The sequence below is a fragment of the Pongo abelii genome, chromosome 12 (genome assembly GCF_028885655.2).
Source record: "Pongo abelii isolate AG06213 chromosome 12, NHGRI_mPonAbe1-v2.0_pri, whole genome shotgun sequence".
In the NCBI taxonomy this organism is placed as follows: Eukaryota; Metazoa; Chordata; class Mammalia; order Primates; family Hominidae; genus Pongo; species Pongo abelii.
The window spans coordinates 108,833,134-108,848,280 of NC_071997.2; the positions used below are offsets into that span (position 1 = coordinate 108,833,134).

Sequence of the window (15,147 nt, forward strand, 5' to 3'; positions counted from 1 at the left end):
AGGTGGGCAGATCACGAGGTCAAGAGATAAAGACCATCTGGCCAACATGGTGAAACCCCGTCTCTACTAAAAATACAAAAATTAGCTGGGTGTGGTGGCGTGCGCCTGTAGTCCCAGCTACTTGGGAAGCTGAGGTAGGAGAAATGCTTGAACCTGGGAGGCGGAGGTTGCAGTGAGTCAAGATCGCGCCACTGCACTCCAGCCTGGCGACAAAGTGAGATTCTGTCTTAAAAAAAAAAAAGAAAATAACTACAATAAGAGATGTAAAGTACAGTTCAGAAAACTGGGGCACTCTAGCTCCATTGAACAGGTGGTAATGGGTTTGTTTCACTTTTGATGAGTGTAAAGGCACAGGAAAAAAGAGTAGCAAAGGCATTAAGAACTGCTTTATGCCCCTAAAACTGATAACTTAGATGAAATGAACCAATTTCTTATAAGGCACACTGTATCAAAACACACACAAGAAGGAACAGATAATATGAATAGGCTTATGCATACTAAGGGAATTAAATCAATAACATACAACCTTCCAAAACAGAAGCACCAGGTCTGGATGATGTCACTGATGAATTCTACCAAACATTTAAGAAAGAAATGATACCAATTCTCTATAATCTCTTCCAGAAAATAGAAGCAGAGGGAACACTTTTAACTCATTCTACGAGGATAACACTATGCTAATACTAAAACCAAAGACATTACAAGAAAGGAAAGCTACAGAAAATTTATCATGAACATATATGCAAAAATACTCAACAAAATATTAGCAAATAGAATACAACAATGTATATAAAAAAGTAAACACCACAACCATGTAGGATTTATCCTAGGTATGCGAGGCTGCAGTGGTTTAACACTGAAAATCAATTCATGTAATCTATTACATCACCAGCCTAAAGAAGAAAAATAATATAATCACATCAACATATGCAGAAAAAGCATTAGACAATATCTAACAACCATTCATAATAAAACTCCCACCAACTAGGAATAGAAAGGGAACTTCCTCAACTTGGTAAACAATGTCTGCAAAAGCCTACATCTAACATCATATTTAATCATGAGAAACTAGATGCTTTCCCACTAAGATCAGGAACAAGACAAGGATGTTGTGTCTCACCATTCCTCATCAGTGTTGTACTGGAAGTCCTAGCTAATTCAGTAAGATAAGGAAAGGAAATAAAATGTATACAGATTGGAAAGGAGGCCGGGTGCAGTGGCTCGTGCCTATAATCCCAGCACTTTAGGAGGCAGAGGTGGGAGGATCCCTTGAGCCCAGGAGTTTGAGACCAGCCTGGGCAACATAGGGAGAACCCATCTCTATAAAAAATAAGAAAAATCAGCCAGGTGTGGTGGCACATGCCCATAGTTTCAGCCTCTCCAATAGCTAATTTTTGTATTTTGTAGAGATGAGGGTTTACCATGTGCCCCAGGCTAGTCTTGAACTCCTGGGGTCAAGAAATCTGCCTGCCTTGGCCTCCCACAGTGCTAGGATTACAGACATGAGCCACTGTGCTCAGCCAGTAAACATGTCTTAAAATGTCAGGAGTTCCTATAATAATAAAAGTATAGAAGCTTCAGGTGAGGGACTTTCTAAAAATTTTTTTAAATTTTATCATGGTAAGAACACTTAAAATGAGACCTAACCTCTTAACATATTTTTAAGTGAACAATAAAGTGTGGTTAACTATAGGTACTATGTTGTTCAGCATATCTCTAGGACCTATTCATCTTGCTTAACTGAAACCTTATGCCCACTGATTAGCAACTCCTCATTTTCACTTTCCCCTGGCCCCTGGCAACCACCATTATATCCTCAAGGTTCATCTATGTTGTTGCATACTGCAGAATTTCCTTCTTTCTCAAGACTGAATAGACGAATGTGGTGGCTGACGCCTGTAATCCCAGTACTTTGGGAGGTCGAGGCGGGCGGATCACTTGAGGTCAGGAGTTTGAGACCAGCCTGACCAACATGGTGAAACCCTGTCCCTACTAAAAATACAAAATTAGCCAGGTGTGATGGCACACGATTGTAATGCCAGCTACTCGGGAGGCTGAGGCAGGAGAATCACTTGAACCTGGGAGGCAGAGGTTGCAGTGAGCCGAGATTGTGCCATTGCACTCCAGCCTGGGCAAGAAGAGCGAAACTCTGTCTCAAAAAAAAAAAAAGATTGGATAATATTCCATTTTGGGTATGTATTATATATTCTTTACCCATTCATCTCTTTTCGAGATTTTTTTTTTTTTTTTTTTTTTTTGAGACAGGATCTGGCTCTGTCACCCAGAATGGAGAAGCGCAGTGACATGATCATGGCTCACTGCAGCCTAGAACTCCTAGGCTCAAACGATCCTCCTGTCTCAGCCTCCTCAGTAGCTGGGTCTACAGGTATGTGTCACCAGGCTGGCTAGTTTTTCAATTTTTCTTTTGTAGATATGAGGTCTCACTATGTCAACCAGGCTGGTTTCAAACTCCTTCCCTCAAGGGATCCTCCTGCCTTGGCTTCCCAAAATGTTGGCATTACAGATGTGAGCCACTGCACCCAGCCTCTTCAAGATTCTGATTCCAATTCCTTTGGATAATATCCAGAGGTGGGATTGCTGGATCTATTCAGCAATCCATTCTGTGGCAATTCTATTTTTAATTTTTTGAGGAATCTCCATACTGTTTTCCATAGTAGCTCCACCATTTTGCATCCCCATCAACAGTGGTCAAGAGTTCTCTTTTCTCCATATCCTCACCAGGACTAGCTCTTTTGTTTTTTGATAACAGCCATCCTGACAGGTGTGAGGTGATTACTCTTTGATTCGCATTTCCCTGATGATTACTAGTGACACTGAACATATACCTGTTGTATGCCTTATTTGGAGAAATGTCTATTCAGACGTTTTCTTCCACTTTTCTTTTTTTTTTTTTTGAGACACTGTCTCACTCTTTCACTCAGGCTGGAGTGCAGTGGTGCAATCTTGCCTCAGCCTCCTGAGTAGCTGGGATTACAGGTGTGCACCACCACGCCGGGCTAATTTTTGTATTTTTAGTAGAGACAGGGTTTTCACCCTGTTGGTCAGGCTGGTCTCAAACTCCTGACCTCGTGATCCACCCACCTCAGCCTCCCAAAGTGCTGGGATTATGGGTGTGGGCCACTGCGCCCAGCGTTTTCTTCCATCTTTCAATTGGGTTACTGATATGGTTTGGCTGTGTCCCCACTCAAATCTCATCTTGAATTCCCATGTGTTGCGGAAGGCACCCGGTGGGAGGTAATTGAATCACGGGAGCAAGTCTTTCCCATGCTGTTCTCATGATAATGAATAAGTCTCATGAGATGTGATGGTTTTAAAAAGAGGAGTTCCCTTGCACAAACTCTCTCTTTGCCTGCTACCATCCATGTTAAGATGTAACTTGCTCTTCCTTGCCTTCTGCCATGATTGTTAGGCTTCCCCAGCCATGTGGTACTGTAAGTCCAATTAAACCTCTTCCTTGCTGGACGCGGTGGCTCACGCCTGTAATCCCAGCACTTTGGGATGCCAAGGTGGGTGGATCACCTGAGGTAGGGAGTTAGAGACCAGCCTGCCTGACCAACATGGAGAAACCCTGTCTCTACTAAAAAATACAAAACTAGCCAGGTGTGGTTGCGCATGCCTGTAATTCCAGCTACTAGGGAGGCTGAGGCAGGAGAATGGCTTGAACCCAGGAGGCTGAGGTTGCCATGAGCCAAGACTGCATCATTGTACTCCAGCCTGGGCAACAAGAGCGAAACTCCATCTCAAAAAACAAAAAAAGAATAAAAAAAGAAAAAAAGGAAAAAAAAAAAACCTCTTCCTCTTGTAAATTGCCCAGTCTCGGGTATGTCTTTATCAGCAGCATGAAAATGGACTAATACAGTTATTATTATTAGTTTTTTGCTACTGAGTTGTAGGAGTATCTGATATATATTTTGGTAACTAATCCCTTATCAAATATAGTTTCCAAATATTTTTTCCCATTCCATAGGCTGCCTTTTCATTCTGCTGTTTCCTTTGCTTCAGGTAAGGGACTCTGAAACAACTATTTGGGCTGCAGAACAGCCTCTTTTGTTCGCTTTCTCATTGTCTACTGTGTTCTGCATAAATAAGGTTATGAATTAGCTGTTGTTCATATGGGTGAAAGATTTGCATCTGTGGATGCTTAGATAGCACATATGGTAAACATACAACTTCACCATTTATAACCTCTGAACAACTGATACACTTAGAAAAGCAGTTTTTGGCTGGGTGCAGTGGCTTATGCCTGTAATCCTAGCACTTTGGGAGGCTGAAGTGGGCAGATCGCCTGAGGTCAGGAGTTCAAGACCAGCCTGGACAACATGGTGAAACCCCATCTCTACTAAAAGTACAAAAATTAGCCAGGCATGGTGGTGGGCACCTGTACTCCCAACTACTCGGGAGGCTGAGGCAGGAGAATTGCTTGAACATGGGAGGCGGAGATTGCGGTGAGCCGAGATCATGCCACTGCACTCCAGCCTGGGTGACAGAGCAAGACTCTGTCTCCAAAAAAAAAAAAAAAAAAAAAAAAAGAGGCCAGGTGCGGAGGTTCACACCTGTAATCCCAGCACTATGGGAGTCCGAGGTGGGCAGATCATGAAGTCAAGAGATAGAGACCATCCTGGCCAACATGGTGAAACCCCATCTCTACCAAAAATACAAAAATTAGCTGGGCGTGGTGGTGTGCACCTACAGTCCCAGCTACTCGGGAGGCTGAAGCAGGAGAATCACTTGAACCTGGGAGGTGGAGGTTGCAATGAGCCGAGATCACGCCATTGCACTCCAGCCTGGTGACAGAGCAAACTTCATCTCAAAAAAAAAAAAAAAGTCAGTTTTCTTTGCATTTTTCCCTGGACCATTGTTTTTAACAAAACATTTTTACAAATCCACTTTTGTTACAAAGAAAATTATAAACTATCACCAATATTTTTGTGTACTTTACCAAATATTTTACTTAAAATTCAAAGTACAGGCCAGGCATGGTGGCTCACGCCTGTAATCCTAGCAACTTTGGGAGGCCGAGGTGGGCGGATCACCTGAGGTCAGGAGTTCGAGATCAGCCTGGACAACATGGTGAAACCCCATCTCTACTAAAAATACAAAAATTAGCCAGGTGTGGTGGCGCACACCTGTAGTCCCAGCTACTTGGGAGGCTGAGGCAGGAGAATTGCTTGAACCTGGGAGGCAGAGGTTGCAGTGAGCCAAGATTGTACCACTGCACCCCAGCCTGGGTGACAAGAGCAAAACTCTGTCTCAAAAAAAACAAAAACAAAAACAAAAAAAATTCAAAGTACATACTGATACATGCTCTACAACATAGGTGAACCTTGAAAACATTATGTTAAGTGAAAGCAGTCAGTCACAAAAGACCACATATTGTATAACTGCATTTATATGAAATGTCCAGAACAGGTAAATCTGTAGAAATAGAAAGCAGACGGCCAGGCGTGGTGGCTCACACCTGTAATCCCAGAACTCTGGGAGGCCAAGGCGGGCAGATCACCTGAGGTCAGGAGTTTGAGACCAGACTGGCCAATATGGTGAAACCCCACCTCCACCAAAAATACAAAAAACTTAGCTGCGCGTGGTGGTGCGTGCCTGTAATCCCAGCTACTCGGGAGGCTGAGGCAGGGGAACTGCTTGAACCTGGGAGGTGGAGGCTGCAGTGAGCTGAGATCATGCCGTTGCACTCCAGCCTGGGCAACAGAGTGAGATTCCGTCTCAAAAAAAGAAAGCGGTTTCATGGTTGTCAGGGGCAAGGCATAGGACAATGGATGGGATTGCTAATGGATATGGGGTTTCTCTTTGGGGTAATATAAATGCGCAAAAATTGACTATGTTAATGACTGCAAAAATCTGTGAATGTACTAAAAACTATTGAACTATATATATTTTAAGTGAATGAATTATATAGTATGTGAATTATATTTCAGTAAAGCCATTTTAAAATAGGCCTGTTCTAACTTAATTTTACCATTTCAAATCAGTCATTCAATTTATTACTGCACAGAAATGAGTTAATATAGCAGATCTGATTGCTATCTTTTGAAAGACTTGCTTACAAGGTTGGTCCTGGGCTGGCATCTACAAACTTGGATTTCTGATTTTTTTTTTTTTTTTTTTTTTGAGACAGTCTCGCTCTGTCGCCCAGGCTGGAGTGCAGTGGCGCGATCTCGACTCACTGCAAGCTCCACCTCCCGGGTTCACGCCATTCTCCTGCCTCAGCCTCCCAAGTAGCTGGGACTACAGGCGCCCGCCACCACGCCCAGTTAATTTTTTTTTTGTATTTTTGGTAGAGACGGGGTTTCACCATGTTAGCCAGGATGGTCTCAATCTCCTGACTTCGTGATCCACCCGCCTCGGCCTCCCGAAGTGCTGGCTGGGATTACGGGCATGAGCCACCGCGCCCGGCCACACCTGCAAACTTGGATTTCTAGAAGGTTCTCATCACCCTAAATTTATAAGGATGGCTCAATGTACAGTTTATATAAACAATGTGATTTATATCAAACTCCTGCTTTCCTTAATGATAGTCTGAAAATTTAGGATGTGACTAGCTCCCACTAAAAACTCTAAGCTCATCTCCAATGAGCTTTCCTGGTAGACAATACGTCACATGTATTTGTCACAACTTGTTACTGGGGGAATTAAGTACATCCTGGGTGACTCCACTGGGTGAGGACCCCTGGAAGCTTGTGCCTGGTTTTCCCCATGCGCTTTTTCCCTTTGCTGATTTTGCTTTGTAACCCTTCACTGTAATAAATTATAATCATGAGTATAACTACATGCTAAATCTTACAAATTCTTCCAGTAAATCACCAAAACTAGGGGTGGTCTTGGAGACCTCTGACACAACTTCACAATTATTTATTTATTTTTATTTATTTTTTGAGATGGAGTCTTGCTCTGTCACCCAGGCTGGAGTGCAATGGTGCGGTCTTGGCTCACTGAAACCTCTGCCTCTAAGGTTCAAGCAATTCTCCTGCCTCAGCCTCCCGATTAGCTGGGATTACTGGTACCTGCCACCACACCCAGTTAATTTTTGTATTTTTAGTAGAGATGGGATTTCATCATGTTGTCCAGGCTGGTCTCGAACTCCTGACCTCAGGTGATCTGCCTGCCTTGGCCTCCCAAAGTGCTGAGATTATAGGCGTGAGCCACTGTGCCCGGCCAACAACCTCACAATTACATAATTAGCATCAAATATTTATATAAGCCTATAAATTTCTGAGTCAAAAAATAAATAATAGGCCAAGCATGGTGGCTCACGCTTATAATCCTAGCATTTTGAGAGGCTGTGGCAGGAGGATCGCTTGAAGCCAGGAGTTCTGAGCAATATAGTGAGACCTCATTGCTACAAAAAATTTAAAAATTAACTGGAGGCAGTGGTGTAAGCCTGTAGTCCCAGCTACTCAGGAAGCCAAGGTGAGATGATCACTTGTCCCCAGGAATTCAAGGCTCCAACAAGCTATGATTGCACCACTGTACTCTAGCCTGGGCAACAGACACCCTGTCTGTAAAAAGAAAAGAAAAAAAAAAAGAAAAAGAAAAAAAAAGATACACACATAAAATCTTTCAGATAGGTAGGTATTTATATCCTCATTTTATAGATGAGATATTGAGGCTCAAAGAATTTACCTAAGCTGCCCAAAGGCCAGAGAGATAATACAAGGCAGAGATGGGATTCGAGCCTAGGTTTATCTGACTCCAAAGCCATATTCCCACTATGACACTAAAATAGTATATCTATCACAAGAGGCTAATGAGGTAAATAGTTATTTAATTTATCAAATAACAGAAGTAATATATGAACACAGAAAATTTAACTTTTTAAAATTAATAACAAAAAAATTCAGTAACTTCAATAAAATTTGTTTAATGCAGCTATGGTAAAAAAAATTACTTCAACATAGTAGATGACAATGAAGTAGTCATACATAATTAAAACGTACTCTACTATCTCTGCCAGTGAAATGTAATAAAAATACAGGACGATATAACAAAGGCATTAACAAAGCAATTCAGTTTGAATTAACTTACCATTCTTTTATACTTTTGAGGTTATCTACGTCTTTCATTCTCTTTCACCTTACTGTAAAAGTAAAAAGAAAGTAAGTAAAAAGCTTAATATGTAAGTTACCATGTAGTCCTAAAGTATTACTTAAAAGGGTCTAAAGAAAAAGTTAGCAAACTCAAAGCTGTCATTTTCATCATCAAAATAAAGCAATGATAGAAAATACATTTTCAAGTCTGATAATCTGACAAAAGAAAGACTTCTTAAAACTTATGATGAAAAAAAGTATAATATACCATTTGACTTAGCAAATGAACTGGGCGTGTGGCTCACACCTGTAATTCCAGCACTTTGGGAGGAAAAGGTAGGAGGATTGCTGAAGCCAAGGAGTTCAAGACCAGCCTGGGTAAAATAGTGAGACTGTCTACAAAAAATGGCTGGGCGCAGTGGCTCATGCCTGTAATCCCAGCACTTTGGGAGGCCGAGGTGGGTGGATCACTTTTATTTATTTATTTATTTATTTTTGAGATGGAGTTTCGCTCTTGTTGCCCAGGCTGGAGTGCAACGGCACAATCTCGGCTTACCACAACCTCCATCTCCTGGGTTCCAGAGATTCTCCTGACTCAGCCTCCCGAGTAGCTGGGATTACAGACATGCACCACCACACCCGGCTAATTTTTTATTTTTTAGTAGAGTCGGGGTTTCTCCATGTTGGTCAGGCTGGTCTCGAACTCCCGACCTCAGGTGATCCGCCGGCCTCGGCCTCTCAAAGTGCTGGGATTACAGGTGTGAGCCACCGTGCCCAGCCGTGGGTGGATCACTTGAGGTCAGTAGTTCGAGACCAGCCTGGCCAACATGGTGAAACCATCTCTTCTAAAAAATACAAAAATTAGCCGAGTGTGGTGGTATGCACCTGTAGTCCCAGTTATTCAGGAGGCTGAGGCAGGAGAATCACTTGAACCTGGGAGGCAGAGGTTGCAGTGTGCTGAAATCATACCACTGCACTCCAGCCTGGGCAACAGAACAAGACTTCATCTCAGAAAAAAAAAGTTAGCCAGGCATTATGGTGCACCTCTGTGGTTCCAGCTACTCAGGAGGTTGAGGTGCTGAGGTGGGAGGATCACTTGAGCCCAGGAGTTCAAGGCTGCAGTGGGCCATCATCATGCCACCATGCTCCAGCCTGGGCAACAGCCCTATGCATCTGCAGGCTCAACCAATCACGGATCAAAAATATTCAAGGAAAAAGAAAATAAGAAAAACAATACAACAAAAAATAATACAAATTTTAAAATTACATAACAACTATTTACACAGTACCAGGTATTATAAGTAACTTAAAGGTGATTTACAGTATACAGGAGGATGTGCATACGTTATCTGCAAATAGTATGCTATTTTATGCAACGGACTTGAGCATCAGCAGATTTTGGTATCTATGGGGGTCTTGGAACCAATCTTCCAGGGACACCAAGTGACAGGTGTAGTCCAAACCACTGGTCTGCTGAGAAGGCCTGGAAGCAACGACATACCATAAGCAATGAGCACACCAAGTGCCTATATGTTGGTTTCTAAATATTCTACTGTGTAAGAAGAATGCTTTTCTTAAATGGCTCCTTTGAGGAAAGGATAACTTCAGGGCTGGGGCAGAGAAAGATGAACATGGAAACTTTTGCCCCAGAAAAGGTACCCAAAGAATGATAAGGACAGGGCCAGGCGTGGTGGCTCACGTCTGTAATCCCAGCACTTTGGGAGGCCAAGGAGGGTGGATCATCTGAGGTCAGGAGTTTGAGACCAGCCTGGCCAACATGGTGAAACCCCATCTCCACTAAAAATACAAAAATTAGCCGGGCATGGTGGTCGGCGCAAGTAATCCCAGCTACTAGGGAGGCTGAGGCAGGAGAATCACTTCAACCCTGGAGGCGGAGCGTGCAGTGAGCTGAGACTGCACCACTGCACTCCAACTCTGGCGACAGAGTTAGTGAGACTGTCTCAAAAAAGAAACAAATAATAAATTAAAAAGAAAAAACGAAAAGAAAAAGTGACCCCAAAGCCACTCTGAAGGGGCTCCCATTGGGTAAATCTGGTAAACTGAACATTTAAAAAAATAACAATACTAGTGGATTCTGCTCCATTGAATAAAACAAAAATATGTGAGTCTACACGATCAGATTTTTTTTTTTTAATAAAAAAGATGAGGTCAGGTATGGTGGCTCATGCCTGTACTCCCAGCACTTTGGGAGGCCGAGGCAGTTGGATCACTTCAGGCCAGGAGTTCGAGACCAGCCTGTCCATCATGGCAAAACTGCATCTCTACTAAAAATACAAAAATCAGCTTGGCGTAGTGGCACATATCTGTAATCCCCACTACTCGGGAGGCTGAGGCATGAGAATTACTTGAACCCGGGAGGCAGAGGTTGAAGTAAGCCGAGACTGCGCCACAGCACTCCAGCCTGAGATGAACTCTTTAATAAACTCACAGTAATGTGACATTACCATAACCAAAATACATTCCAAATACAGTAATACACTGTGTAACAACATTTTGGTCAATGACGGACTGCATATACAATGGTGGTCCTATAAGATTATAACAGTATATTTTTACTGTGCCTTTTCTATGTTGAGATATGTTTGGATACGCAAATAGTTACCATTATATCCTAACTGCCTACAGTATTTGGTACAGTAACATGCTGTACAGGTTTGTAGCCTAGGAGCAATATGCTACACCATACAGCCTGTGTGTATAGTTGGCTATAACATCACGTTTGTGTAAATACATTGTATGATATTCACACAATGACAAAACTGCCTAATGACACTTTTCAGAATGTACCCCCTTCATTAAGTGACACAGGATTATATATACAAGATTTAAAATGTTTGAACTCCTTATTGAAAGAGAGTGAGAGAAAAAGAAAAAGGAAAATTAAACTCTTGAGGGTGACATCAACAAAATGGAAGAATAGGTAGGTCCAGGCACCTGTCCCCTCTACAGAAATATCAAAAGACAAGTAGAAACTCTTAGAACCAACTTTGTCAGAACTCTAGGAAACAGTCAAAGAAGGGTTATAGCAACCAAGGGAATGCTGAGTCAAGAAAACGGCAACTTAAAAATGGTAGGCAAGCAGCCGGGCGCGATGGCCCACGCCTGTAATCCCAGCACTTTGGGAGGCCAAGGTGGGCGAATCACGAGGTCAGGAGATCGAGACCATTCTGGACAGCAAGGTGAAACCCCATCTCTACTAAAAATACAAAAATTAGCTGGGCGTGGCGGTGCGTGCCTGTAATCCCAGCTACTCAGGAGGGTGAGGCAGGAGAATTGCTTGAACCCGGCAGGTGGAGGCTGCAGTGAGCTGAAACCGTGCCACTGCACTCCAGTCTGGCGACAAAGCTAGACACTGTTTAAAAAAAAAAAAAAAAAAAAAGTAGGCAAGCTGGGCACAGTGGCACACTCCTGTATTCCCAGCTACTTGGGAGGCTGAGAGGCAGGAGATCACTTGAGCCAGGGAATTTGAGGCTGCAGTGAGCCATGATCATGTCACCACGCTCCAGCCTGGGCAACAGAACAAGAATCTCTCTTAAAAAAAAAAAAAAAAAAAGATATGCAAAAATGGGCAAAGGACTTGTGTGAATAGACATTTTTCCAAAGAAGAAATAAAAATGGCCAATAAGCACATGAAAAGATGCTCAAAATCAATAGTTCCTAGAAAACACAAATCAAAACCATAATGAGATACTACTTCACACCCACTAGGATGGCTATTAAAAAGAAACAAAAAGCAGAAAACAAGTGTTGGCAAGGTTGTAACGAAATTGAAACCCTGGTACACTGCTGGTGGGAATGTGAAATACCGCAGCTGCTGAGGAAAAGTTTGGTGGCTACAGCAATATTCACAATAGCCAAAAGGTGGAAACAACCCAAGTATCCATCAACAGACGTATGGATAAACAAAATGAGGTGTATATAAGCAATGGAATATTATTCAGCCATAAAAGGAGTGAAATTCTGATACATACTATAACATGGATGAATGTTGAAAACATGATGCTACATGAATAAAAAAGTCAGATACAAAAGGACACTTTATGATTCCAAATATATAAAATATCTAGAATAGGTGATTGATAAAGACAGAAAGTAGGACAGAGGTTACTAGGGATTGAGATGAATGGGGAAGGACCAGGTACTTAATGGGTAGTCCCAGCTACTTGGGAGGCTGAGGCAGGAGAATCACTTGTACCCGGGAGGCGGAGGTTGCAGTGGGCTGAGACCACGCCATTGCACTCCAGCCTGGGCAACAAGAGTGAAACTCAGTCTTAAAACAAAAAGAAAAAAAAATTATAATGTCTCCAATTTGCAACTTCTAATGCAATAATGAATCTAGGCAATGATATCAATGGCTGCTAACATCACAAACAGAGATAACCAGACAAAAAACATGCCTCAGTGTAAAAGCTTGTACCATCATCTGTTCTTGCCAAAAATGTGAATCTGAATCCATTCAAGCCTCTAGATCGAACTACCAGATTACAGGAAATATAGGGCACAAAGGAGCATAATCAGATGATATCACAAGAATGCAATCAACAAAGTCCAGAATGTGGGAAATTCTTTAGGAAAAATGATCCATTTTCTTCAAGACATATATTACAAGGGAGAAAAATGTGATGACAGTAGATTCTTTAAATATTTTAGAAATATATCAATGTATTACAATGTATGGACCATATTTCGATTTTGATTTAAACAAATAAGCCGTAAAAAAAAGTTATGAAAGAATCAGTAACATCTGAATAGTGAAGGGATATCTGATGTTATTTTGGAGCGATGATTAATTTTTAGGGTGTGATGATGGGACTGTAGCTATAAGTTTTTTAAGTCATACTGAAATACTGACTGATGAATACTATAACTGGAACTTGCTTCAAACAATCAAGTGGATTGGGGAGTGGATGGAATATAATTAAAATAAAAATGGCCACAACTTGGTAATCATCGAGCTGGGTAATGAGTAGACATGAGAGTTTACTGTTCTCTCCATTTTTATACATACTTGAAAATTTTCATAATAAAATTTGGGATGAAAAACTCTACCCTAAAAATATATACACCTAGAGTGCTATACCGCAATTTCATTTGTTTTTTTAAAAGGCAGTACTTTTGCTCTATCAGAAAATTACTCTTAATAATCTAAGAGTAGCAGTAATTTCAAAGATTTGAATCCTTATGAAATATAACTTGCCTCTTACTCTCCAAATCATAAATTTGAAGCTGTGAAAAGTAATGTGAATCCACATTTAAGCTAATGACTATGAAAAGATGTATTATGACTACAATAAAGATTACTTTGTAAAAAAAAACAACAACTAAGAGCTTCATATGACATTTGGTTGATTCATGGCTTGAAAAAAAAAATCAATGACTTTTTCACAATTTTAAAATTAAATAAACAGGCCAGGCATGGTGGCTCACACCTGTAAACTCAGCACTTTGGGATGTCAAAGTGGCAGGATTGCTTGAGGTCAGAAGTGCCAAATCAGCCTGGGCAACATAGCCAGATCCATCTCTACAAAAAATACAAAAATTTGGCTGGGCGTGGTAGCGCATACCTGTAATACCAACACTTTGGGAGGCCGAGGCAGGTAGATCACGAGGTCAGGAGTTCGAGACTAGCCTGGCCAACATGGTGAAACCCGTCTCTACTAAAGACACAAAAAATTAGCCAGGCGTGGTAGCACACACCTGTAATCCCAGCTACTCAGGAGGCTGAGGCAGGAGAATTGCTTGAACCCGGGAGGCGGAGGCTGTGGTGAGCTGACATCGCGCCATTGCACTCCAGCCTGGGCGACAGGGCAAGACTCTGTCTCAAAAAAACAAATAAATAAAAATAAAAAATAAATTAGCCAGGCACGGTGGCATATGCCTGTAGTCCCAGCTACTCCGGAGGCTGAGATGGGATGATTGCTTGAGCCCAGGAAGTTGAGGCTGCAATGACCTGTAATCATTCTACTACATTCCAGCTTGGGCAACAGAGGGAGACCCTGTCTTAAAAAAAACAAAACCCAGCAGCCGGGTGTGATGGCTCATGCCTGTAATCCCAGCACTTTGGGAGGCCAAGGCAGGTGGATCACCTGAGGTCAGGAGTTTGAGACCAGCCTGGCCAACATGGTCAAACCCCATCTCTACTAAAAATACAAAAATTAGGCGGGTGTGATAGCGAGCACCTGTAGTCCCAGCTACTTGAGAGGCTGAGGCAGGAGAATTGCTTGCACACGGGAGGCAGAGGTTGCAGTGAGCCAAGATCACACCACTGCACTCCAGCCTGGGTGACAGAGTGAGACTCTGTCTCAAAAAAAGAAAAAAAAATTCAGGAAATCATAACTCTATGCCCACTAACGTTTTCTCATAAGATTTCTTCCTTCAAACCTAGTATTCCTAAAATTAATTAATTGCTTCACTTTAAAAAAGTCTACATATTTCAAACATACACAAACGAAAGAGAAAAATATAAACAACCATCCTGACCATTCAGACTTAAGAAGTGTTTACAGTTTGACTCATTTGTTTCTTTTTTAATAAATAAAATGGCACAGTGGCTCATGCCTGTAATCCCAGCTCTCTGGGAGGCCCAGGCAGGAGGATCACTTCAGGCCAGGAGTTCGAGACCAGCTTGGTCAACATAGTAAGACCTTGTGTCAACAAAAAAAATTGAAAAATTAGCCAGGCGTGGTGGCATGCAACTGTAGTCCCAGCTACTTGGGAGGCTGAGGTAGGAGGATTGCTTGAGCTCAAGAGGTAGAGGCTGCAGTAAGCCACGATCACACCACTGCGCTCCAGCCTGGGTGACAAGATGAGACCCTATCTCAGAACAACAACAACAACAACAAAAAAGCAAGCATTATTAAGATAGTTGAATACGGCCAGGCACGGTAGCTCATGCCTGTAATACCAGCACTTTGGGAGGCTGAGGTGGACGGATCACCTTAGGTCAGGAGTTCAAGACTAGCCTGACCAACATGGAGAAATCCCATCTCTACTAAAAATACAAAATTAGCGAGGCATGGTGTCACATGCCTGTAATCCCAGCTACTCAGGAGTCTGAGGCAGAAGA

The 15,147-nt window shown here is 42.2% G+C and overlaps 1 protein-coding gene across 9 annotated transcripts in view; it reads right to left on the bottom strand.

Moving 5' to 3' along the window:
• The window catches only part of UBXN2A (UBX domain protein 2A), a 77,902-nt gene that overhangs the window by 38,613 nt on the left and 24,142 nt on the right, over positions 1 to 15,147 (bottom strand). For 7 of the 9 annotated variants that reach the window (XM_024241906.3, NM_001132085.1, XM_054545814.2 and 4 more), the window contains 1 exon segment: positions 8,059 to 8,110. In XM_024241906.3, coding sequence (XP_024097674.2) covers positions 8,059 to 8,096 — 38 coding nt within the window. In that variant the 5' untranslated portion in view covers positions 8,097 to 8,110. 9 annotated transcript variants of the gene reach the window in all.